The following is a 27,716-nucleotide window of genomic DNA, read 5'->3' as shown; positions in this document are numbered from 1 at the left end:
TAACGAACTTTCATAACGTGGCTAGCGGGCTAACCACCATGCTAACTGTGGTGGGAACAGCGCAAAAACCCGCTGACTTTAATCCCACGGCTCATGACGATGAATGATGAAGCAAACACTTTAGATCGATACTAACTAACGGTAGTAGTTAGTATCGGGCGTCCCTGCTGACTGTGTGTGGAAGCTGGGGGGAAGCTAGCTGCCTCCGTGTAGCTTCAAGCTGTTGCAGCTGTTGAATTAGAAACGCAGTTTGGAAACAAGACCGGGGAACTGCTGCGTTAAGACACGATAACATAAGCATTATGACCCGCTGGGTGTCACTTTATTCAGCAAAAACTGTCGCGTCATCAACATCCTTTTCCTATTAGCTGCCATCGTTCACTGTGTGTGAGGAGCCGGGAGGACGTAAATAAACCAGCGTGGACATCTTCTATATACCTCATGAGGTAGGCTTCTCTAAGCTCGACTTCAGTTGCGCCATCTACTGTTCTGGCGGTGAATTGTTTTCACAACAAAAAGGCTCGTAGAACTATAAATCATAAAGGGTCCGTCCGCTCCGTCCGTCCGTCAGTCCGCAACGGACTCGGAGTAGCATACATTGGCCAAAAATAAAAGTCTGGGAGGAAAATAGAGTTTAATTCAGATTCATTTGCTTTCACTGCCAACGATGTTAGCTTACCTGTATGCTTGATATGTGGCGAGGAATAAGCAAGCATTGGTGTTTACCTTTTTGTAACAGGTAAAAATAGCAGTTAATGTCAGTTTTTTGGGTCGTTCTATAGTTTAATAAATGCAACAAAGTATAGTTTTTATATATATTGTATAACTATATATATAACTTTATAACCTGTGTTATCAAATATGTTTTGCAGCTCCAGACAGATTTAATTTGGGGGAAGAGGGGCCAAAATGGCTCTTTCGATAGTAAAGGTTGTCTACCCCTGTCTTAGCAGGTCCTTCTGTTGTACTCAGACCAGCCCCTAGTACAGCTGAGCCACCGCAGAGTAAGATGTTTCCATAAGTCTGTTTTTAAACCTTTAATATGTAACGTTTCAACATTAAAAAGTGTAATAATTACTACATCTACATATATTTGTTGTTGATTTGTATATCTACATTATCTGAATTTTTCCAACAAATCTCAAACCAAGAGAAGTTAGAGAAATCCAAAATTGTATTCAACTAACAGGGCTTTTGCAGGCACCTGTTGCTATAACATTTAAGTTTGATATGCGAGAAAGGAAGTCGTTGAACGTAGTTAAACATAATGTAAATAAAATGTTTACTAGTTTGTGATGACTTCTGCTTGAGGCACTTAAGCTAGATTTACAACAAAGACACAAATACCATTTCCACCCACAAAAACTAGACACTTCATAATGCCATCATCCTATTTCTTCTGTTTTCATTGTTTTGATTCAAAGATTCCTAGCAGCAGAAGTAATATATTGTGCATTTAATTATTAGTTAAACATAAAAAATTGTCTTTTATTATACAGTCTATAATAAGGACAATAAATGTTATTACACTCAGACCAGTCTCTCTACCCCTGAGATGTTTTCATAAGGTCCCCTGTTACGCCCCTGGTCTAGGGGACCCCAGAGACATAACATGTGGTGCTTCTCCCATTCTCCCACTCCCAAGCAGGCCAGTGTCACAAGGTATTTTAGTTTACGGGTAGCTTTATTTACACTTCAGAGGGAGAACAGGCCAAAACAACAAACAAAACAATCCATTTCCCTACCTTCCCTCTACAAACCAAAAATGTTAACAAAAAGACAAAAGCTTACCTAACTCTTCTTTTTCCAACACAGGAGAAAAAAAGGGTAAAATAAAATGGCTTCTCCCTCCTACAGGGCTACCACACACACTTTTTCTATTTTCATACATATGAGACACAACAATAATTCAGCCTGACACTGGTCCCAGTTGGATCTGGAAGAATTGGTGGAGAGAGGAAGACTGCGGTCAGTCAGTGGCTCAAGTAGGCTCCTCTCTTCACCCTGGCCAATCCTGGAGCATCAATCAGGCGGATCACGCCAATCAGCAGGTCCAACCTGCTAGCAATCAGGCACCCACACACACACATTCACTCACTCAAGAAGACTGCTCACACACTAGGAGGAGGAACAGAACAGTAACATATATAGACAGAAACACATATAGACAGTAACACATATAGACACCCAGGGTCGTAACACCCCAAAGATGTTAATCTTACTCCAAAATGTTTTCATCTATTATGCAATCTACATGTCTATACGACTTAGTGTTGTCACGATACCATAATTATGACTTTGATACTATACCTGCCAAAATATCACGATACCCAATACTTCCGATACGATACCACAAATACGATACTATCCCACAAATATGATACGATACTGGTTTATCTGATAGCAATAAATAAAACATCTGTAAGGTTCCCTTTTTTACCAGCTTGTTCATGCCCAGCTTTTTGGACACTTAACAAATGGTATTCATATTAGCATTAGCCTACAGGCCTGCATAAGTGAAATTATAGGTTATTTTGCATGTATAGCGTTTTCTTAATTTTTTTCTTAATTGAGTTTAATTTTGACAATGAACTGAGCTACGTTCTTGCAGCCAAATTGAAAGCTAGATCAACGTCTTAAACGATAATACATGCAATAGGGCAAGAACATATTCAAGTGACTGGGGTGTAATTTTTCGAAGTGCGCAAAAACACACACGCTTAACGTGAGGAAAGTCACTTTAATTTGTCAAATCAGCATCGTACCAGGCCAGCATGATAAAACCAAGAGCCGTGACAAATTAACGTGACGTTCCCTCACGTTACATATGAACACTGTACAGGGGGCCGCTGCAGAGGGGCTGAAGAGCCGCTTGTTGCGGCCCCTGGCTCCGGAGAAAGAATGACTTTTTTTACTGCTCCGCCATTAAAGAGATGCGGACGTCAAAGCATGCGCCGCACATTCACCGCTCCCGTTCAAGCGCCCCACTTGTCTCCGTCCGGTCGCGCCAGATAATTTCCAGACAGGGCCGGTCTTTCCTACAGGCGACATAGGCGGTTGCCTAGGGCGCCACTCAGAGGGGGGCGCCAAAAACTGCGCCCAGCAAAAAAAAAAAAGTTTTTTGCGCCCCCTTCTATATGTGTTATGCCCCAAAACATTGTGTTTAATTACTTTAACAGTAATTTAAGATTATTCCTAATAATATACGTGATAGTCACTCGGGTTTACGTTTCATTAGAGAAATCAGTAAATGACAGCAGCACTCAAGAGGAACGTTTGGCACGGGAGCAGTTTCACCCCGTCCTGTCTCTTTGGGGGTAACGTCCACTCACATGCCAGGTGCAGTCTGGATGGGGAACTGAATGCTCCGTGTCTTTACTGCTGCTGCATCCATCCTGCATTCTACAGGTTAGTAGTGGGTGAGGGTCACCTACGTTAGCTCCTAAAGCTTCGCTTGATCACCACGAGTCATTAAGACGTGTTGACTGGTAAAAACTGAGAAACTCCGCTGGGCAGTGAGCACTCGCACCACTAGGTGGGCGGGGCTACATTCGCCTGTATAGGTGTTTATTTACCTGCACGTCGTCTTGCAGGCGGGTCGCGATAGTATATTGTTTACTTTACAGTGTGTAGTTCAGCTCTGACACACACAGACTCTGTAATTAAGTCATGTATTGTTATTGTGCATTATAAAGACCAGTTATAAGCTAATGTTCAATAGGTCTTTATTGTAAATGTTTATATTTCTTTATGAGTGATAATGTATGTTAAGATGTTTGAAGTAAAGAGACACCATAATAATTGAATGTATGTTTTATGCACCTTAAAATGCAGTTCCACTCAGAGAAATGCTTGTGCTTGAAATTGTGTTTAAATTGAATAAGATGCAGACTGGATGAGGAACTGAAGGCTCTGTCGTTATTGCTGCTGCATTCCTGCTGTATTCTACAGATATACTTTGTTGCTGTGGTATCAATCTTGGGACCCGTAACATATATCTCCAACCAATATTTTGACATCAAAAAAATAAATCAAACATTAGGGTAAAATGAGCCGAAAACGGAAGGGTTACGTACCTCCTTGGTGTTTTCAGAACATGCTAGCACATTGAGGCTTATGGTTAGTGTGTGTGTCCAAACAATTTCGACGAAGGAAGAAATAATTGTATACATTTTCGTGGAAAATCGTTTTGAAAAAATAATATAATAAAAATAATCGGGGGGGGGGGGGGGGGGGGGCGCCAGGAGTGAAGCTTGCCTAGAGCGCCAAATGTGCTATGGCCGGCCCTGTTTCCAGATTTCACTCCGCGCATCTTTCTTTTGAGTAAGCCCAGGACGGTCGGCAAGAGCCATGTCTCCCCTGAGATCACTCGCTGTGAGTGAGGGCCGCCTGCATGTGTGAGAGCTGGCAGCCCCGCCCCTCGCAGCCTGCATGCAGAGTGACTGGGAGCGGAGCAGCGAGTGCGCTCTGATTGCTGCTATTTGAATGAAGTACCGGTACTAAAAATATGCCTAACCGTATCGTTTTTAACGTAAGGGTACCGCGGTACCTTTCTAGTACCGGTACACCGTGCAACACTAATCTAGTTATACAGCTGACAAAGTAAAATACGCCTCATTCGAGTCAAGCGCACTGTACATCTCAGCGGCTTGGGGATGTAACCATAGATGTAACAAGATCGTCATCAGGCCAGAACCTAATACTGCTTCCGGTCGTCGTTTCAAAACCCGTTCATGATTTTGACACCATCTTTATTTTTTACCCATGTGATTTATATTGTCTCAACTTGATGATGCTTCAGACACTTTACATTAATTTCCGAAGGGTTTCAGTTTGATGTTTATTTCAATGACACATTCATTTGATCACTGTCATACACTGGCGTTTTGTGAAACTGACGAATCTGCGACTGAGTCGCAACCGACCAGCAATCAGAATCAGAATCAGAAGTATTTTATTGCCAAGTAGGTTTACACCTACAAGGAATTTGCTCTGGTTGTTGGTGCATACAATGAACATGAACATAAAAACATAAAACGCAATAAATACAACATACATAGGAAAAGCAATAAAACATATAAAACCAGTATATATTTACTCTCTGTTTACTTCTTATTTACTCACTTTTTTCCAATATTTATACAAAGTAATTTATTTTGACATAAAAATATATAAAGATGTAAAAAGTGAAGTAAAAAGTGAAATGCAAAATGCAAAACAGTGTCAGATTGCAATATGCAATGTAATGCAGTATAATATAATATGATATAATGTGTTAATTTAACAAATCCTTGAGGTGTGGGGGCGGAATAAAAGTCTGAGTCAGGTGGGGGTCCCGGGCCTTGTTGATAAGGCAAACTGCAGCCGGGACGAAGCTGGTCTTGTGGCGGGAGGTTTTGGTCCTGATGGACCACAGCCTCCTTCCCGAGGGAAGAACCTCAAAGAGTTTGTGACCCGGGTGGGAAAGATCAGCCACAATCTTGCCTGCACGCCTCAGGGACCTAGAGGCAAACAGGTCCTGTAGAGATGGCAGATTACAGTCGATCACCTTCTCAGCAGAATGGATGATACGCTGCAGCCTCCTTTTGTCGTTAGTTGTGGAAGCAAAGAACCAGATGGTGATAGAGGAGGTGAGGATGGACTCGATGAAGCAGGTGTAGACGTGCACCATCATTGTCTTTGACAGGTTTAATTTTGTTTTTTTCCAGCTGCGGCAGGAAGTACATCCGGAACATCTGGAATAAAGACAATATATCACCAGTTGCCAAGGTATTTTGTTGACTCTCCATGTGCGGTTACATCGATGTCATTACAGTAAGCGTGCTGCATAATTTCCTGTTTTCTTGCTGCTGGTGGTGGTCGCTCTCTGAATTAGCTCCTCTGCTAAACACAGCTGTTTCTCTGTAGCACTACGGCTAAAATCACCGGTCTGTAGATAAACACCCACACATAACAACCCATACTCTATCGTGCTAAGTGATTCTGTGTTCTGTTTGAGCTCACCCTCATAGCTCTATAGCAACGTTGTCTTCTCTCTCTCCCTGTTGCTCCACTGCTCTCTCTTGCTCCGAGTGTCTCACGGAGCCACCTAGTTTAGCACGTAGTCTAGCCTTAACTAGCAGTCCCTCAACTTGTTCCGTGCATCCAGGAGCCCAGGGCAGCTGGGTGACGGTCCGGAGGGGGCATAGTCCTAGCATTAAAAAGCCCACGATTAAAGAGCCTCCAACTCACATTTCAAATAGATTCGCTCCACTCAGCAAGGCACCTGCTGATAAACAAACTCTGATTATTGGCGACTCGGTTCTGAGAAACGTCAGGTTAACGACACCAGGGACCATAGTAAATTGTATCCCAGAGGCTAGAGCCGGCGACATCGCATCTAAACTGAAGTTGCTGGCTAAAACTAACGTAAATACAATAAAATCGTAATTCACGTCGGCAGCAATTACTCCCGTTTTCGCATGTCGGAGATCACTAAAGTTAATGTTGAGTCGGTGTGTGCTTTTGCAAAAACGATATCGGACACAGTAGTTTTCTCTGGCCCTCTCTCTAATACAACAGGTAATGGTCTTTTTTAGCCGCATGTTATCTTTTAACCGCTGGCTGTTGACGTGGTGTCCTGTAAATGGTGTGGGCTTTGTTGATAATTGGCAAACTTTTTTGAGAAAACCTGGTGTTGTTAGGAGAGACGGTGTTCATCCCACTTGGGATGGAGCAGCTCTCTAATCTATGAATATTACTCAGTCTATAACATGACAACCCAAAGTTGGGACCAGGAAGCAGAGCTGCAGTGCTCCCCCCAGTCATATAAATTCACAGGTTTCCCAGAGAATTTGGGTGAGGAGGTGGAGTTGCTGCTATTTTTAACTCCAGTCTATCAATTAATCCTAAACCTAAACTCTGTAGTTTACTGTAGTTTACCATGCTCTGGGGCCTTATACCGAATTTTGAAAGGAATTCCCTGAGTTTTTATCAAACCTAGTCCTAAAGACCAATAAAATTATTATTGTTGGTGACTTTAATATTCATGTTGACAAAAATAAAGATTGCCTTAGCGTAGCATTTATTTCCATGCTAGACTCAATGGTTTTCAGTCAGTGTGTACACCAACCTACTCATTGTTGTAACCATACACTTGACCTGGGATTATCGTACGGTGTCGGAATTGAACATTTAACAGTGCTTCCGCGCAATCCAGTTCTATCAGACCATAATTTAATAACCTTCGATTTTTCAATAACTGAATATATATGCCACTAATAAAAAACTAATTTTCTAGATGTCTTCCTGATAGTGTTGTAGCTAAATTAAAGGAAATAATTCCAATTACATTTAAACCCGTATTATCCGTAGATATAAACATCAAATTCTCATTACGATCAACATTAGACTCAATAGAGCCTCTAAAAAAGAAAAATGTCAACCAAAGTAAATTATCTCTGTGGTATAATTCCCAGACAAATGAGTTAAAAAAATTATCAAGAAAACTAGAAAGGAAGTGGCACTCCAGCAACCATGTTAAAAACCTCATAGACTGGAAGAATAGCGTTAAAGAATATAAAAAGGCTCTCCACAACGAAAGAGCTGCCTACTATTCAAAACTAATAGAAGAGAATAAAAACAACCCCAGGTTTCTCTTCAGCACTGTAGCCAGGCTGACAGAGAGTCACACCTTCACCGAACCTAGTATTCCTCGATCCCTAAATAGCAATATCTTTATGACCTTTTTTAATGGTAAAATTCTAACTATTAGAAATAAAATCAACCATCTCCTGCCCTCAATTGGCACCATTACCCTCCCAACAACAGAGATCTCAGAAACGGCTCAGAATCCTTCCCATTACTTAGACAGCTTCGCTCTGATCACCCGTGATCAGTTTAGCAAAATAATCTCAGGTTCTAAACCAACAACCTGTATCTTAGATCCCATTACTACAAAATTACTTAAAGAAATTCTGCCCCTAATTGATAGTTCGTTACTTAACACAATCAATAAGTCATTATCATCAGGTTATGTACCACAGTCTTTTTACAGACCAATATCTAATCTCCCCTTCATGTCTAAAATCTTAGAAAAAGTTGTAGCCAATCAGCTGTGTGAGTTACCCCAGGATGATAATATATATGAAGACTTTCAGTCTGGGTTTAGGTCCAATCACAGTACAGAGACAGCCTTGGCAAAAGTCACTAAGGACCTTTTAATAGCCTCAGATCAGGGACTTGTGTCTGTCCTCGTTCTGTTAGATCTCATTGCAGCATTAGACACAATTGACTATCAAATTTTATTACAAAGACTCAAACAGTTAATTAACATTAATGGAACCACCCTTAACTGGTTTAAATCATTTTTTTCTGATCGCTTTCAACTCGTGCAAATTAATGATTAGTCTTCTGTGCGCACCAAAGTTAACCATGTTGTTCCACAGGGCTCTGTGCTCGGCCCAATTTTATTCTCATAATATATGCTTCCACTAGGAAACATAGGACACACTCGGTAAATTTCCACTGCTATGCGGATGACACCTAGCTATACTTGTCATTAAAACCTGAACAAAGTAATCAATTAACTAAACTTCGAGCATGTCTCAAGGACATAAAAACCTGGATGACCTGCAATTTTCTCTTATTAAACACAGATAAAACAGAGGTTATAATACTTGGCCCTAAAAACCTTAGAGATACATTATGTCATGATATAGCTGCGCTAGACGACATTGCCCTTGCTTCCAATGAAACAGTCAGGAACTTATGAGTGATCTTTGATCCAGATTTATCCTTTAATAGTCACTTAAAACCAATTTCTAGGACTGCCTTTTTCCACTTGCATAATATCTAAAAAATCAGACATGTCCTTTCGCAAAAAGATGCAGAAAAACTAGTTCACTCCTATCATTATTATTAGGCTCCAGCAGTAAGTCGTTAAAGACGCTACAGCTTGTCCAAAATGCCACAGCACGTGTCCTGACGAGAACCCAGAAAAGAGAGTACATTTCTCCAGTATTAGCATCGCTACACTGGCTTCCAGTTAAATCTAGAATAGAATTTAAAATTCTCCTCCTCACCTTTAAGGCCCTTAATAATATAGCTTAAAGAGCTGTTAGTACCTTATCAACCCAATAGAGCACTCCGCTCCCAAAATTCAGCCTACTTGTCGTCCCTAAAGTCTCCAAAAGTAGAGTATGAGCCAGAGCTTTTAGCCATCAAGCCCCTCTGCTGTGGAATAATCTACCACTTTCAGTAAAAGTGGTAGATTAAATCTGTTTGTTTAAGAGTAGGCTCAACTCCTTCCTTTTTGATAAAGCTTATAGTTAGAGCTAATTAGTGCGGCATAACGTAACTTGTTCTATTTTCTAAAATAGGAAGCGTTTAGTCTTAAAAGGCATAGAGGTATTGATGGCTGATCTACTGAGTGGGCCACATGGTTTTCATCATACAAACCAGTAGCCAGTCAGATTTGCCTTGAGCCTCAGTGTAGCCCCAAGTTTGGCCTTTATCATTGTATCATTGATTGCAAGGCAAAAACCCTTGATGACGCTAAGACGTGGGCGGTCATGGACGGTGACTGAGGACTGGAGTGGCGTCAGGTCTGGATGGTTGATCGTGGTCCTGCTGGTTGCTGACCATGGACTGTGATTGCAGCGGGACTTCTTGGCATGTCATGATGGGGTTGTCCTTCGGGATGTTTACCCTCATCAAATGCTGCTAAAAACTTTAATCTTGATGATGTTTTCCTACACGTGGCATGTATTGCACATCTGTCCGTCCTGGGAGAGGGCGAAGTAGTTTTTCTTACTCTTACTGAGGGTTAAGGACAGAGGATGACACACCCTGTTAAAGCCCTATGAGACGAATTGTAATTTGTGAATATGGGCTATACAAATAAAATTTGATTGATTGATTGATTGATGATCACCAGTTAAACTGGAACACTGGCTTGGTGGTACGTCATCATTCTGCGACAATAATGGCTGGCACGGATTAAGTGCTTCGAGTAGTAAAAGCATAGAGTAAAAGGCCTGAAAGCTTTTTTCCTTTTGCAGATGAGCTCTCTAGTGAAGTAGTGGTTAGTAAATCAGTCAGGGAGTTTGAACACAGCATCTGTTATTAGTGATGTCGAGATCAAGCATCATGCAGCATTGACGCTTTCCATCTTATTGGTTCACTCATGGGCCATGCTTCATGGTGTTTAATTTGCTCTACTGCGCCACCAAGTGGACAATAAATGTAAAACAAGCAGAGTGATTATAATGACACCATGGGTTCGAATTTAATAAATGAATGACTGATGTTTGTGTTGCCAATACATAAATTATGAACTCATTAATATGGTGTCTGTCTTTATGATACAATGGCGGGGTCAAAAGGGAAAGTGAAAACAAATTGGACAGAGGGTTGTGATGTGACTGTTCTTGTGTTACTAGGGACAACAAATAACACGTAAAAGATGGACGTGTTATTTGTCCCAAGTCCACAAAATGTGTGTGTGGGGGGGGGGGGGGGTACGGCCGGCTCGCGAGGCTTTGCACGTCACCACATACGTCATCAGCACGCGCCTCGATACGCGCTTCACACAAATCTTCTTGGATTACTCGACACACGCTTTGAAGCCTCGACTCGGAAGGACACAGATATATATTTTATCGCATTTGTTGCCGTGCAATTAACGGTTTTCCAATGAATAAAAAAAAGGTCAGTGGAGTGTCGTGGGTGAAACCAGCTGAACCCTCCTTTCTGAGGAAGTTTAAAAATGATGTTGGATACAGAGACGGACCGACCGTTGATACAAAGGTATGTGGTGGTTTGGTTTCTTTAGCTGACTGTTTGTGTGTCAGCTAGCAGTTGGCTGCCGAAAATGTTAGCCTATTGTTGTTAATGAGATCTAAATATAAGCTGCTGATGAAATAGTGCTGATGAAACATATTTAGCATTCGACATGTTAAGCATCTGTTTCTCGTTCAGTAAAGCTAAGGTGGCTGAACCGGTTTTTAACGAGTCTATAGAAAAAACATTCACACTTTATTCACACCATAAACAGGGATCAATATAAGTGAGAGAGATAACGCAATGTAATTTATCATATGGACAATTATAACATTTTTGTAATTTCCCTGGGAATAAATTATGGAGTGCTACCTGGGAGGCTGTGGCTGGGGGGGTAAAGTGGTCGTCATCCAACCTGAAGGTCGGCAGTTCTATCCTCAGTCTGACCCATCTGCATGCTGAAGTGTCCTTGGACAAGATGCTGAACCCCCGAATGGCCCCCTCAGAATAACAAAGTGCGGCTAATAGATGCACTGTATGAATGTGTGCGTGGATGGGTGAATGTAAAACTTACTACTTACTGTAAACCGCTTTGAGTGGTCATCAGGACTAGAAAAGCGCTATATGAATACAAACCATTTACTTGGTTGAGGGAACTGTTTATGCTGACCTCCCATAAAGCCACATTGCATAGAACAAATAATTTATTCTAAACATAATTTGTTTTGCTTGTAGCATACAATGCTGCCAGAAATGTATAGTTTGACTCGAGCATGAGGCTAATTTACAAATAAAAAAAGATTATTCAATGCATATGTGAGTGATATCATGCTGTGTTTCATAGACAAAGTTAATTTATTAAACTGTGTGTCATTCGTATTTTTCATTTAAAACAAGTCATTATTTCGTTATTCATTCATGAATCTGATACCAAAAAGCAAAAAGGGTTTGTGTTTTCGTAGTTTGGATTGTTTACTCGGATCAAAAATAGGAAATGAAAAACCAGGTCACAGGTCAAACTTCGTTTTAATATTTGTATTATTTGTTTGACCCGTAAAATGTACTGCCTTGTTAGCTTCAGCGCTAGTTAAACTGATTCAGTTTCGCTAGCCTTGATGATCGATCAATCATGGAGAGTTTAATCTTGTTCAGGGGAACTAAAAAGCAATCTATCAAGCATGATGAGTGATGACCAAAAAATCTGCAGGATCTTCCGAGTATTGTAGTTTCCTCTAAAGCGACGTCAAATTGATTATCTAAAATTGCACAAAGGTACGTTATTTTACGAAAAGGTACATGTTACCAGTCCCTTACAGTAATGTAGCCATATTTCCATGGAGTGACGGCCACTTTAGATCTCATAGTAAGTGGGCATTATGAGGTGCATAGCTAGAGGATCAGTGTTGTTAACTCATCTAGCCTGCCAGCAACACACCCGACCCGCTTGCCTTCCACTGTGCAGTCAGTGCTGCTGCGCGGTGGAAGGCAAAGCGGGTCATTTGTGTCATTCATAATCCGATTGTCGATTAATTATTTCAATAATCAATAGACTAATCGACAGAATAGTCATTAGTTGCAGCCCTACTCTTGCCATTGCTGCTGATGGTTGTAAGGAGAGACACTGATGCATCCTCATTTCGGGCTCATACAAATCATCCTGAGAAAATAAGAGAGGAAGAGAAATCATACACTAATCACATCCACTGAAACACCATGGGTATCAAGCAATAACACACTGGCACTTTTATAGAAATTTATTAATTTGTAGATCTAAATAAATACAAATAAAATAAAAATGTGTTCCCATTGCACTAAGTGTGTGAAAAGCTGTCAACATGGAGGCATGGTTACTCTTGAAAAGTGGCAGTATCTAAATTAAATTGTCCTGGTGGTGAAATAAGCTGAACATAACTCAGTGTCAAGTCATATCAGGGGCAGCAACCTGAAAACACAATGAAGAACAACTTTATTTATTTAAAGATTAACTTATCTTTTTATAGATCTGTCAATCAACTTATTTTTACAGGCCACCTCAAGTAAAAGTAATAGGCAAACTCAATGTAGAACGACAGGCCTGAGAGCAGCAGCTATGCTCACTGTGTGGACATGTACAGGTAGGCCGCGTGTCCTGTAGGACATTATTGTAGTAAAACTATTGGAAATTTTCATTCTGTCTGTGTGTGATCAAATTCGTGAATGTGTAAAATAATCTCCAAATGTGTATCTTTCTGAGTATTTCATCTCCATATACACACTTTAAAATCTGATTACACACACACATACTCTGAATACCTTTTTGTAGATTATTTGTACATATTTGCAAATCTGATTTAAGCACAGATTTCAATACAGATTTGAAGATATTTTTAAGACATTGTCAAATCTGTTTACACACACATATTCTAAAGACAGATTTGCAGATCCATGTACACCAAGTCTATTCAACTAGCGACTCCAGGGCTGGATACAGCCGTTTGAATTTAGCCATGGCCTGCAAGACTGCCTGCAAATCAGTATAGCTTGGTTAGAAAAAATCAAACTAACGGCTTGTATACTTTGAGACATGTAACTCAGAGCCATTGAGTTTTGCTGTTGCCTCTAACAAACCTGTATGGTTACGTCTTTATGTTATGCACCTTTGTCGGTTGCTGCAACCCACTTATCACTTGCGCATTGGTCTGGCTGCCCATTGAAACTCCTGCGCTAGCTGCGAAATATCTTTTTCAAAGCCAAAATCACGTAAAATTGATGGTGAAGCCTGGACACTAATCAGACAGAAGAGGCCCTTCACCGAGTCGGAAGGATACATCACTAGTCATCATATGTCACGAACAACCTCAAGATAAATTCCAAAGCTTATTGCTAAATAAGATCAGTTGAGAATTTGTGTGATTCATAATCCGATTAGTCGATTAATCGTTTCAATCAGAATTGTTGTTAGTTGCAGCCCTAATTATTATGAGACAGTATCTCATTATTATGACTTACCATCTCATTAGGAATTATTATCTCAACTCAAACAAACACAAAGTAAACTGTACCGGTCCTAATTACTTGTGATCAGTGCTGGTGTTTGTTGTTAATGTGTAAAGTTAGCGCAGATCAAGGGGAAGTGAGGTGGAAACTGTGACACCGACACATACAGGATGATCTGACTTTATGAGCGTCTGTTCTGATCCTGGAGCAACTCTGGTTATTATTATGCAGCGGCAGCACATCTCTACGACAATGAACGTAGCAGAAAAAATGAATCAATTATGTTATGTCTCTGTATCGATGCATAGTCGCTAGGACTGCCGTGATTAGTCAACGTCATCGATGACGTCGACGCTGAAAATGCGTCGACATCATCACGAAGATGCGTCGATTTACATTAAATCGACGCATCTTTTTTTGTTTTATGAATTTACCTTTTCAATTTCTAAAACTTTTCATTTCAATTCATTATAACAAATGTTCTTCAATATCACTACGTGAGGCCTGGTTTACACCAGAACCCGAAGCACCGTGCTGCGCAGCACAGCGCTGTTCTCAAGCGCGCTGGCGCCTGGCTGTTCACACGGGACACGCATTTCTCAGGACCGGTCAGCCTGCGATTCTGCTTTATTCGCTTGTTGTTGTATGTCACCCGTTCAATGTACTGGTTTGGGAGTAAGAGATGATGGTCTTCATAGCCTCCCCCCACCCCTCTCTTTGTCTATTTGCTTGTGTGCTTGTAGTGGATGTGCAGAGGGGGACGTTTAATTATGGGATTGGGAAAATTGGGGAAATCAAAACTCCAATGCCAAAATAAGGGGAATACAAATTTATATCATATAAAATATGTCATTAATATCGTTTAAAATCATTTTTCAGTTTGTTTCCTGGCGCGATACGCTCGCGGCGCATGGACAAAATATACCGTAGTATCGTTTAATGTTATTCACAACATTTGATTGACATGTAGGTTTAGCTAATAGGAAGCCCCTATGTTGGTATGTTGTGGACCAATAGGATGAGGCAATGAATGTGGGGGGCGGGGCAGACACGGAAGTGAGGACCCGAATAAAGATGTCAACATTAGTACAAAGTACGTCTCACTCACATTATTAAGCGATCTCGACAGACTTGACGCCGAAACCATCGGTGCAGGGAGCATCACAGCCCATGTGAACTGCACAAAGGTTTGACAGAGGGGTGGATAAGAGGCGCCTGGCTTTCCTTTGCGCTGTGCGGCGCGGCGCTTCGGAAATGAAATGAAAGGGGCAATTTGTTTTGTTTTTTTAGGAAAATGTGTCTAGATTAATCGAATAATCAATAAAATAGTCGACATATTAATCGATTGAAAAAATTGTTGTTAGTGCCCGCCCTAGTCGCCCACTTCAATGACACAGGCGGCTATCCTGACCAAAGCCTCTCAACCACGACTTCCCTGCTCTGTTGAGCCCTGCCCACAGTCAGTATAAAAGACACTATTTTCAATAAATAGACAATAAACATAGCACAGAAAGGATAATGATAACATTGGTTCTGAATGTATTCACCTATAAACTTCCTCAAAAATTACAAGGTTTGTTTTTCACTGGAATGTTGGCATTGGCAATAATTATGCTGCTGTAGCCATCCACTGCCAAGACGTGTGTCACTCCAGACATCATAAGCTTCTCATTTTGATCAAGGTGAAGTTTATGGCCCACGTATTCTGCATGATAAGGTACCGGATTTAGATTATGAGCACCCTGAAGAAAATGTTTAAATTATTATAAATGCATGCGATAAATATTTGTTACTATATTCGCAAAATGTTTTTACCAAAAGGAAATTCTTATATGCATGGACTGATTATAATAATCAATTGTTTTAAGTTCAACTCCTAAATAGAGGTTTCTATAGTTGATGTACATAAGCATTGCTACTATTGTTTTCATATTATTATTAGCCTACAATATACTTTCTTTACCTTAATACTGAGCCGACATTGGAATTCATTGTATTTAATTCATTCGTTGTATTCATTCTCCTGCATGTACTCCCATTGAAGAAAGGGGTGCAACGATTAATCGATGTAGTCAACAAAAATTGATGACTAAAATAGTCGCCGACGAATTTAATCGTTGATGATTCGTTGGTTACGTCATAGCGCTTTCTATGAAAGTTGCACATGTGCAATAGCGACAAAACATCAATGGCGGCGTACGTTCCATTGCTTACCACAATTATACAGTCCAAAGAAGACTAGTTTCGTTTGTATTGCTGATACTTTACCTGTCCTTTTGTTAACAGAAAAAATGGATACTCGATTTTTTATTTATTTTAAGTATCACCACTTGGCCTGTTCTTGGTTCACAGAAAAAGGGAAACTGCACGTCACACTGTGAAAATTACATGTAAATTGAATGATAGTTGAAAAACCAAATTTACTTCCTGTTGCCAGTAGGTGGCGCCATCACTATTATTACACACAGACCTGATCTGTTCAAGTATCGGTCTGATGTAGCGTGTCCAATTTTGTGTAAATTGGACAATTTTACCACAACATAATTTTCACACTGATCAGTAGGTGGCACCTCTTTGTAGATGTCATCAGGTTGCAACTCTTGTCTTACATGTCTAGTTTGGACTCGATTGGACCAAATGTGTCCAAGTTACAGATGCTCGTGTTTTGATGGCGTGTGATCAGACTTTGACGCCAGGCCACTGTCAGACGGTATGACGAAAAGTTGATTTTTTTTTTGATAACTTGATGTCTTCTACTAAATCATGCTCGTGTTGGCATCTGTTCCTTGTTCCAAGTGGTTGGGGGCAATCGGTTTCATTTGCAGGCAGCTAATTTTCGTCTGTAATAGACAAATGACAATAACGGTCGTTCAATAAATGCAGTGTTTTAAGCAGTGTTGTTGCGCTCATATTCATCGTATGGCATCGTTGGTGATGGTGAGTCCTAATGTTGTCAATAGATCTAACAACAAACAATGATGTTAGATGTTGGATCGTGAACATGTGACGCCTGATGCTGGTTGCATCTGCTTCAGTGGCGATTTTGGCCTGAAATACCAGGAGCGGCTGAATGTGTGTGGGTGCACGCTCCCAGATTGTGGACACACACACAGAGCCGGGGCTCCGCCTCTCTGCCCTGAGCCCACACTCACTCGCGCAGAGATAAACAGTGAGATCAGAGCTCGTTCACGTGGAGCAGCCTCTCAGTGACTGACCGGCTGCTTCTAAACAGTAGAAACAGTGAAAACAACGAGTTTCTCTGGTCTCAGCTGATCAGAGATCATCGCCTAAGCTTCTTGATCAGAGCAGAAGCTGCAGGTGGTTTACCGATCTGCAGTTTCTGTGTCGGTCTCCAGTCTGACCTGCGCTCACGTTTGTTTTAATATTTCATCTATCTATCTATAGTTCCGACCCGCGGCCTCAGTAAACTAATCATGGATAAATCCGAGAAAAGAAAAGTCTGGGAGGAAAATAGAGTTTAATTCTGCGTGGACAGATTAATTTGCTTTCACTGCCACCAATGCTGTCTTACAAGTATGCTTGATATGTGGCGAGGAATTAGCAAACGATAAGAAATGTAATGTTGAAAGATATTTCCAGAGAAAGCTCACAGCATCTGCTGAAAAGTACCAAGCTGGAGATGAGCAAAAAAAGCTGAGTTCTGTGTTTAATTTATTCCAAACTAGGCCCACACATGTATTTTGTTCTCCAATTCATAAGAGTTTGGTGTTTTCCTATTTGGTAACAGGTAAAAATAGCAGTTAAATTTAAACTTGTTTAAACATTTTTAGGGCCCGAGCACCGAAATCGGTGGGAGGCCCTATTGAAATGATTATTAGGGCCCGAGCACCGAATGGTGAGAGGGCCTATTGAAATTGAAAGGATTATTATTATTTCTTCCGACAGTGAATTGGCTTTTTGAGGGCTTTATCATGCTGAAAAAGTTGTAAAAGTTTGCAGTTGGTTAGAAAGTCGTGAAAATTTACGTATTCTGGGGTATTTGGAAATGGGCGTGGCAAAATGGCTCAACAGCGCCACCAACGGAGCATCCCCACATTTACGGGGAAGCACCTCATTTAGCATTCACGGATCCTCACGAAATTAAAGACGGTTGTGTATCATCACCAGATGCACAAAAAACGTGCTCGGAGCTATATGAAAAACGCAACAGGAAGCCCGCCATTTTGGATTAGTGCTTATTTTAGTCATATTCCATAATTTTTTCTTTGATGTACTTGTCGTACAGCTTTCATCAGATCAGCTTAAAATGTAAATGACTGTCATAACAATATGGAGATTGAAAGTTATCAAAAAAATCAACTTTTCGTCATACCGTGTGCCTGTGGCGTGGCGGCAAAGTGTGAAAACGCCATCAAAACACGAGCTTCTGTATCTAAGACATATTTTGTACAATCGAGTCCAAACTAGACACATACGACAAGAGTCGCGACCAGAAGACATCGGTGCAGAAATTGTGACTTACAATCACAGCGCCCCCTGGTGGCAACAGGAAATGTCTTGTTTTTGGTACGTTTTATATTTTTATGTACTTCTCGGAGAGCTTTCATCAGCTCAACTCAAAATTTAGATGAGTGCCATCACAACAAGATGGAGATAAAAAGTTATCAAAGAAACAACTTTCTGACACACCGTCTGACCGTGGCATGGCATTAAAGTGTGACAAAACGCCATCAAAACACAATCTTCTATATCTCTGACATATTTGGTCCCATCGACTCCAAACTAGACATGTAAGACAAAAGTTGCGATCTGAAGACATCTGTGCAGAAATCGTGACTTACAATCACAGCGCCCCCTGGTAACAACAGGAAATTTGTTGTTTTTGTTAGTGTAGCAGTTTGATTTACTTCTCGTAGGGCCTTCATCAAATCAACGTAAAAATTTGATGCATGTGTTCAAAACAAGATGAAGATCTAAAGTTATCGAAATTGCAACTTTTCATAATACCGTGTGACCGTGGTGAGGCTTAAAAGCTTGATGTGCAAAATGAAAAGACTTGTTTTCATTTCAACCATGTTTGTGTTTCATGGTCTTATACTGACCTCTAGTGGCTTCATATTGCCGGCACACCTACTTGTACTGTAATATTTAGTCACTAGATGGCAGTGTCAGACCACGGTTTGTACTGGCAGATGTGCTGCAATATTTAGTCACTAGATGGCAGTGTAACCCCATGTATTGCTCTCACACCAAAACCTCCTTCCCAAGGCTTAACAATGTCATTCACACACTTCCATATGATTGCCTGAACTTTACAATATACAGCTCAAATAAACACACTCAACTCATTGAATCAAAGTCATATTTACGCCATTTCTTCAAACCATGTAACCAATTAGATTTGCCCATGGATCATCATTCACCAGACAAACATTGTTTACATAAGTCCACAATGCATTATCCTATCACTACCAAAATTCTGTCACATCATTACATTACACGCCTGAACAGCTCTATGTGCCAATAAAACAAAAAATAATTTGTTATTCCACTGTGCCTAATCCAACAACCTCCAAACTACTGGTCTCTAATCATAATCATCACCTGAACAGATCCATATCAACATACTACAGTTCAACTCACAGCACCGCCAATTACTCAGTGTAAACATTACATTGTGGTAACATTTACAATTATCCGCAAAATTACTCACGCTACAAAAGAGCGCCTACATTAACACATCACATCTGTGTAATAATCATAATTCCAAGACCTACTGCCAACATAACATACAATTACTTACTTATTTGTGGATTATTCATATATTATCCCAATACATTTCCTTACATCAAACTAACCATCTCGCTAGACTCAATAAATGCATTTAACTGACAGGTAATTCAACACTACATGTAAGGTCAACAATAGGTGTGAAACAGTTGAACAACATGTCTTTATTAGGGACTCCACATGTAGATGGCGCTGTTGTGCAGAACGTTCATTACATCTGTCCTTTGTGTACTAATATATTTGATTTGCTTTTATATGCAAAGTACCATGAATGTTTGTTCGCATAACCTTGCCTCACAAGCATTATACTCTTGATTTGAAGTCACTTGATTTTCATGCATTTCTATCTGTGTTCTTGCTCTATGAAACACGCCTCTCTCTTGCCATCCGTCTCTGCTCTGTCCCTCTCTACTCTGGGCTCAACTGCCCAAGCTTATACTGTTCACATGGACACACCACTTGCAAGTCACATTTGCATTTTACAAACAGCTGTTTCCAGTAGCACTAAGTCTCCTAAACGTCTTTATTCACAGTATTGATGTTGACATTGATGTGAAGCTTTGTGTCTGTCTAATCTTTTCACTTTGTTGCAATCATTTTACTTTAATGCTGTATTATAGACAACATCTTTGTGTTGCGCCGACTCTAAAACATGTGCAGTGTCAATAACATTGGATTTTTGCTCCCTGCTGGCACTCAAAATGCAGCCCATAGTATATCTGACTGGTCTATATAGGCCTACTGCTTATAATAATCAGCTACTTCTATTTTTCTGATAGTGACATAATATCATACAAAATTCCCACACCCGAAATTCCAGGGCAAAATCGCCACTGAAGCAAATGCAACCAGCATCACGCGTCACATGTTCACAATCCAACATCTGAAATCATTGTTTGTTGTTACATCTATTGACAACAATAGGACTCACCATCACAAACACTGCGATACAATGAATATGAGCGCAACAACACTGCTGTAATACATCACTGCTTAAAACACTGCACTTATTGAACGACCAAAAACATCACATGATACAGCTTGTCACACAAATTCAGCTTTAGAAGTTATTGTCATTTGTCTATTACAGACGAAAATGTGCTATCTGCAAATGAAACTGATTGCCCCCAACCACTTGCCAACACAAGCATGATTTAATACATGACATCAAGTTATCAAAAAAATCCCCTTTTCGTCATACTGTCTCACCCTGGCGTGGCTTCAAAGTCTGATCACACGCCATCAATCACAACAACTGTATCTTGGACATATTTGGTCCAACCAACTGTAAGACAATACTTGCGACCTGATGACATCTACAAAGACACCATGACTTAAAATCATAGCGCCACCTGCTGGCTACAGGAAGTGACGCGTTTATTCTTGCTGCACAGCTTAAAACGCACGCAAGGCAAAGACATGCGCTTGTTCATCAATCGCTCTCTCTTCCTCGACCGCAACAGACTTGAAATTGCCTGTGCTCGGGCCCGTTAGTGCTACAACGTAGCCCTAGTTATTATTATTATTATTTTTATTTTTTTTCTCCAGGCCTAATAAATTGGCTTTTTGAGGGCTTTAACATGCTCAAAAAGTTTTAAAAGTTTGCAGTAAGTTAGAAAGTCGTGAAAATTTAAGTATTCTGGGGTATTTGGAAGTGGGCGTGCCAAAATGGCTCAACAGCGCCACCAACAGAGCTTCCCCACATTTACGGACAGCCCCTCATTTAGCATTCACTGATCCTCATGAAAACGAAGACAGTTGTGTATCATGACCAGATGCACAAAAAAGCCTCAAGGAGCATTATGAAAAGCTAAACAGGAAGCCCGCCTTTTTTGATTTAGTGGCCATTTTGGGCATATTACATGTTTTTTACTTTGATATACTTCTTGTACAGCTTGCATCAGATCAACTAAAAATTTAGACGAGTGTCATCACAACAAGATGATCTAAAGTTATCAAAGAATTAACTTTTAGACACACCGTCTGAACGTGGCGTGGCATCAAAGTGTGACGAAACGCCATGAAAACACGAGCGTCCCGACCTGAAGACATCAACACAGCAGTCGTGACATAAAATCACAGCGCCCCCTGGTGGCAACAGGAAATGTCTTGTTTTTGGTAGGTGTTATATTTGTATGTACTACTCGGAGAGCTTTCATCAGATCAACTTAAAAATTAGATGAGACTCTACAAAACAAGATGAAGATCTAAAGTTATCAAAATTTAAACTTTTCATCATACCGTGTGACCGTGGTGAGGCTTATAAGATTGATAAACAAAATGAAAACACCATGTCTGTATTTCATTGTGTTACACTGCTCTCTAGTGACTTAATATTGAATTACACCTGTAGCGCCAATATTATGCCACCAGAGGGCATCATAAGACCATAGTTTGATCAAGGCTTGATCAATCATGTTTTGATGGCGTTTCATCAAACTTTGACGCCATGCCACGGTCAGATGGTATGACGAAAAGTTTATCTTTCAATAACTTTTGATCTCAATTTTTTTGTGATGACACTCGCAAAATTTTAGGTTGATATGGTGAAAACTCTACGAGAAGTACATCAAAGTAAAAATATGGAATATGACCAAAATGGCCACTTAATCCAAAATGGCGGGCTTCCTGTTGATTTTTTTCACAATGGTCCTTGAGGCTTTTTTGTGCATCTGGTCATGATACACAACTGTCTTCATTTTCGTGAGGATCGGTGAATGCTAAATGAGGGCCTTTTCCGTAGGTGGCGCTGTTGAGCCATTTTGCCGCACCCATTTCCAAATACTCCAGAATACCTATATTTACACCACTTTCTAATTTACTGCAAACTTTTAAACTTTTTGAGCATGTTTAAAAATTCTCAGAATAATCCTTTCAATTTCAATAGGGCCTCCCACCGGAGGTGCTCGGGCCCTAATAATAATCATTTCAATTTCAATAGGGCCTCCCACCGATTTCGGTGCTCGGGCCCTAATAATAATAATCATTTCAATTTCAATAGGGCCTCCCACCGATTTCGGTGCTCGGGCGCTGAAAATCCTTACAAATTCAATAGGGCCTATCACCGATTTCGGTGCTCGGGCCCTAATAAATGTTTTTATATTAGCACTTTGCCTGAAATTTTTTAATGAAGTATCTATTAGGGATGGGCATTCGATTAAAAAGTCTTCATCGATCGTCGGTAGAATTAATGACGAATTTTCGATTAATCAATAATAGTTTTATATTAAAAAAAATCACTATTTATAGGCTATATTAAAATGCAGTGAAAATAGAAAAAACAAAGCGCTTTTCCTCAATGAGATCTTTATAACAATGAACAAAATATGTGCTGCTGTAATCTTAAGCAGCGTAGCCGACAGCTAGAAGCCCGTGCTACTAAACACAACTGACCCTCGTTTTTGTTTTTTTTCTCCCCGAAATAAAATAATAATATAATATAAAAAACAATCATGTTAAACAATATCTTAACCACAAAAATATAATTCTTAGGTCTGTCAGGTTTTGCCAAATGTAACTCGAAACTATCAAACAAGGCACCGAGTCGAGAAAGCTTCATTAAAAATAACCAGTAACTCACATACAACTTCAGCACCAGCCTTCGGATTTCTGTTGAGAAAGATGAGCATGGTAACATCCTCTGGGGTCAGACGCGGACTAAGCCTGGTGACCGTCAGTCCAGCCGCCGAAAAAACTTGCTCTGAGGGGACTGACGTCCCTGTGATATGCAGGTAGCTCCGTGCTAACTTGGCTAGCCCGGCCGCGGCTCCGGTTTTTGCGCTCCCCTCGTCCGTGTCAGACAACGCAGGCTCCTCGTCTCCCGCAGTCTCGAGGATAGCTTTGCAGTATTGGCAGTGAGCCAAGTCATTTTTTAACTCAAAATGATCCCACTCTACACTTCGCCATGACCTCTTAATGTTTACTTGGAAATGGAAATACACGGTAACTCGATCCAGTCGCAGGTAACTGAGTAGGCCTGCAGCGTTTTTTTCAAACACTGCCCCCCGTGGTCAAATGTGTAATTAGTGAAAATATAATTTCCTCGACGAAATTCTTAATGATCAATTAATCGATCGTTGATTAACTATGCCCAACCCTAGTAGGTGTACACACTGACTGAAACCAATTTTGTCTAGTATCAAAATAAATGCTACGCTAAGGCTATCTTTATTATTGTCAACATGAATATTAAAGTCACCAACAATAATTGTATTGGTCTTTAAGACTAGGTTTGATAAAAACTCAGGGAATTCCGTAAAAAATTCGGTATAAGCCCCCGGAGCACGGCAAACTACAGCAAATATGATTGGCTGTTGGTGCTTCCTGGATTGGCATGGAAGACTAAGAACAAAACATTCAAATGAGTTATAGCTGAGTTTAGGTTTAGGATTAATTGATAGACTGGAGTTAAAAATAGCAACTCCACCTCCTCGCCCAAATTCTCTGGGGATCAGTGAATTTATATGACTGGGGGGATTAGATTCTTTAAGACTGACATATTCATCAGGATGCCGCCACGTCTCAGTGAGGGACAATAAATCTGTTGTAATTGGAGACTAGTTCATTAACTAAAATAGCCTTAGTTGACAGTGATCTAATGTTCAAAAGCCCACATTTAAAAGTCGTAGTGTGTGTTATTTCAGACGTTGTTTTAATTTGTATTAGATTTTTGTGTGGAGTTCTCATTCTGTTATTGTTTATTTTCAATAATTTAATTGGATGGTGGACAGACACAATCTCTATGGGGTTGTGTGTCTGATCCAGAGAGAGGGCAGAGAAGTGTTTAGCACGGCAGCTCTGCCTCCTTGTCCCAACTCTGGTTTGTCATTTTATAGACTTAGTGATATTGCTAGATAAGAGAGCTGCTCCATCCCAAGTGGGATGAACGCCGTCTCTCCTAACAAGACCAGGTTTTCTCCAAAAAGTTTGCCAATTATCTACAAAGCCCACACCATTTACAGGACACCACTTCGACAGCCAGCGGTTAAAAGACAACATGCGCCTAAACGTGTCATCACCTGTTGTGTTAGGTAGAGGGCCAGAGAAAACTACTGTTGTCCGACATCATTTTTGGGAAGGCACAAACCGACTTAACATTCACTTTAGTGACCTCCGACATGCGAAGCCAGGAGTCATTGCTGCGACGTGAATTATGATTTTACTGTATTTACGTTTAGCTTTAGACAGCAACTTCAGTTTAGATTCTATGTCGCCAGCTCTGGCTCCTGGAATACAACAATTAATATTGTCGCTGGTGTCGCTAACCTGACGTTTCTCAGAACCGAGTCGCCTATACTCAGAGTTTGTTTATCAGCGGGTGCGTCGCTGATTGGAGTGAATTTATTTGAAACGTGAACTGGTGGCTCTTTAATCATGGGCTCTTTAAGACTAGCACTATGCCCCCTCTGGAACGTCACCCATCAACCCTGGGCTCCCTGCTGCACAGGACAAGTCAGGGGACTGCTAGTTAAGGCTAAGCTATGTGCTAAGCTAGGTGGCTCCGCTGCTAGCGGGAGCCGGCTAACTACAGCTAGCGGAGGTTCTAAGCTGCGGAGCCGAGCTTCTAAGTCGCTAAGCCTCGCCTCCATCGCTTCCAACACACTACATTTATAACAAGTACCACTACTGTTAAGGGAGGCAGAGGAGTAAGTAAACATAAAACACTCGGAGCAAGAAAGAGCAGTGGAGCAACAGGGAGAGAGAGAGGACATCGCTGCTAAAGAGCTACGAGGGTGTGCTCAAACAGAACACAGAATCACTAAGCACGAAAGAATAAGGGTTGGTATGTAAGGGTGACTAACTACAGATCGGTGATTTTAGCCATAGTAATACAGAGAAACAGCTGTGTTTAGCAGAGGAGCTAGTACAGAGAGCGACCTCCACCAGCGGCAAGAAAACAGGAAATGACGCGGCACGCGTACTGTAACGCCGCAAATCGAAGTTCCTCCTCATCCACTTTGCGAAACCATTTCAAACTGTGTCAAATAGGTCTCAAGACCTTGATAATGTAGCCATAAGATTACTGTGACTTTTCATCATGCGGATTATTAATTGCGTGGCATCAAAGTTCATCAGGTCGCCATGACACACGAAATCGCTGTAACTTCTGTGTTAATGGGTCTATCTGCCTCAAACTACAGCCATGGCCAAACGTTTTGAGAATGACACAAGTATTGGTTTTCAGAAAACTTTCTTGCTTCAGTGTTTTTAGATCTTTTTGTAGGATGTTACTATGGTACACTGAAGTATAATTACAGGCATTTCTTAAGTGTCAAAATATTGTATTGACAATAACATTGAGTTCATGCAAAGAATCAATATTTGCAGTGTTGACCCTTCTTTTTCAAGACCTACAATTCTCCCTGGCATGCTGTCAATTAACTTTTGGGCCACTTCCTGACTGATGGCAGATCATTCTTGCATAATCAATGCTTGGAGTTTGTGGGTTTTTGTTTGTCCTCCCGCCTCTTCAGGATTGACCACAAGTCCTCAGTGGGATTAAGGTCTGGGGAGTTTCCTGGCAATGGACCCAAAATGTTGATGTTTTGTTCCCTGAGCCACTTAGTTATCACTTTTGCCTTATGGCAAGGTGCTCCATCATGCTGGAAAAGGCATTGTTAGTCTTGGATGGTTGAGAGAAGTTGCTCTCGGAGGAAGTTTTGGTACCATTCTTTATTCATGGCGGTGAGCCCACTCTCTTGGCTGAGAAGCAACCCCACACATGATTGGTCTCAGGATGCTTCGCTGTTTGCAAGACACAGGAATGATGGTAATGCTCACCTTTTCTTTTCCGGATAAGCTTTCGTCCAGATGCCCAAAACAATCTGAAAGGGGATTCATCAGAGAAAATGACTTTACCCCAGTCCTCAGCAGTCCATTCCCTTAAAGGGGACATATTATGCCCATTTCACCTCATTTAATATGGTTCCTTGGGGTCTTATTGAAATGTCTGTAACATTTTTTGGTAAAAATACCACAAGGATCATTTAAAACAGCACCGTTTTTACTCTGTCTAAAACAGACCTCCTCAGACCACCCCGTTTTGAGGGCCCCGCCCCCCTCTTACCCCACCCCCTTTCACCCCTCTCATCCCTCCCCCTTCTCACCCCTCCCCCCTCTCATGGAGGTGTAGGACATAACGTTTTTACCTCGATTAATTAGCCTGTGTTTGAATGTGTTCTCACTACAGAATGTATAGGGCATATTATTGGCCTTTATGTCTAAGAAGAATAGAGCAGTAAGTTTTGTTTTTTTTTATGCATGAGATATCAGTCATTTCTGCAATACAGATATGACTGTATAACTTCCTGCTTGTCAGGTTTCTCATACTTGGCCGAGAGATCGTCAGGTTTTGAGATCTTCAGCACCTCATTCACAAATGGGGCCGGGTTCTGAAAAACCTCTTGAAAGATGAAGTCCAACAGGTTATCCACGTAATCTGTAATACAAATTGGGGGGAAAAGTTGGACATTTTGCAATTTTTTATATTTATTATTTTCTTTTTATAATTATATCATTCTATTTATCGTGAAGACGATAAATAAATGGTCTTTAAATGTTGAAGACCATTTAAAGACAGCAGTTAATTGATATGTTATTTATGTTTCACATACTGTTTGTACATTGTTTGGCTTTTGAATAGAGCCTGTGATAATCATGGAAGATTGCATCTGCTTTCACCGGCTTTGCTGTGCACTCGCCCTTCTTATATGTTACATCTGTCCCCTGCCGACACACAGGACACACCTCAAACAGCTACAGGAGGCAGTTTTCATAGACAATATATGTGGGTGTCTTATGAAAAGGGTTGGAAGATTCCATTCTATTAGAAAGACAAAGATTTCACCAAAAGGCTGCGACAGCTAAAAGAGTGTAGGATGGTAATCCATCTGATTATTGAAATGTTTAGATTAAATATTGAGTCACTCACGTCACATCTGCTGACTCAGTCAAGACTGTGATCGAGTCATCAGGATCATAGGTAGCATCCTGTGGCTCTCCGAAGTCCATACTTGAACAACTTGGGTTGTCCTCTCCCTCCTCCAAGTGAGGCCTCTTACAGCTGAGGTCCCAACACCGACATCAGTGCAGCACAGTTTTCCGTGTGCCTATGATAAAACAGACACAGTATCCATGGAGTCACAAAAAATGAGATGCTGTTACAACTTTAACATGGAGACACAATCAATGGCATGACGAAGTAACTGAGGGTAAACCAACCTGTACTT

At 40.8% G+C, this 27,716-nt stretch overlaps 1 protein-coding gene across 2 annotated transcripts in view; it reads left to right on the top strand.

Moving 5' to 3' along the window:
- Positions 1-3,235: 3,235 nt before the first annotated feature.
- The window catches only part of kiaa1143 (KIAA1143 ortholog), a 36,785-nt gene continuing 12,304 nt past the window's right edge, over positions 3,236-27,716 (top strand). Inside the window, exons 1-2 of one of the 2 annotated variants that reach the window (XM_062398420.1) lie at positions 3,236-3,408; positions 5,709-5,769. In XM_062398420.1, the coding sequence (XP_062254404.1) occupies positions 3,251-3,408; positions 5,709-5,769 (219 nt within the window). In that variant the 5' untranslated portion in view covers positions 3,236-3,250. Of the gene's footprint in view, positions 3,409-5,708; positions 5,770-10,552; positions 10,789-27,716 lie in introns of those variants that run through there. The other variant, XM_062398421.1, reaches the window with a different exon arrangement.

The sequence above is a fragment of the Platichthys flesus genome, chromosome 11, assembly GCF_949316205.1.
Source record: "Platichthys flesus chromosome 11, fPlaFle2.1, whole genome shotgun sequence".
Classification (NCBI taxonomy): Eukaryota; Metazoa; Chordata; class Actinopteri; order Pleuronectiformes; family Pleuronectidae; genus Platichthys; species Platichthys flesus.
This window is presented reverse-complemented; position numbering and strand designations above follow the sequence as displayed.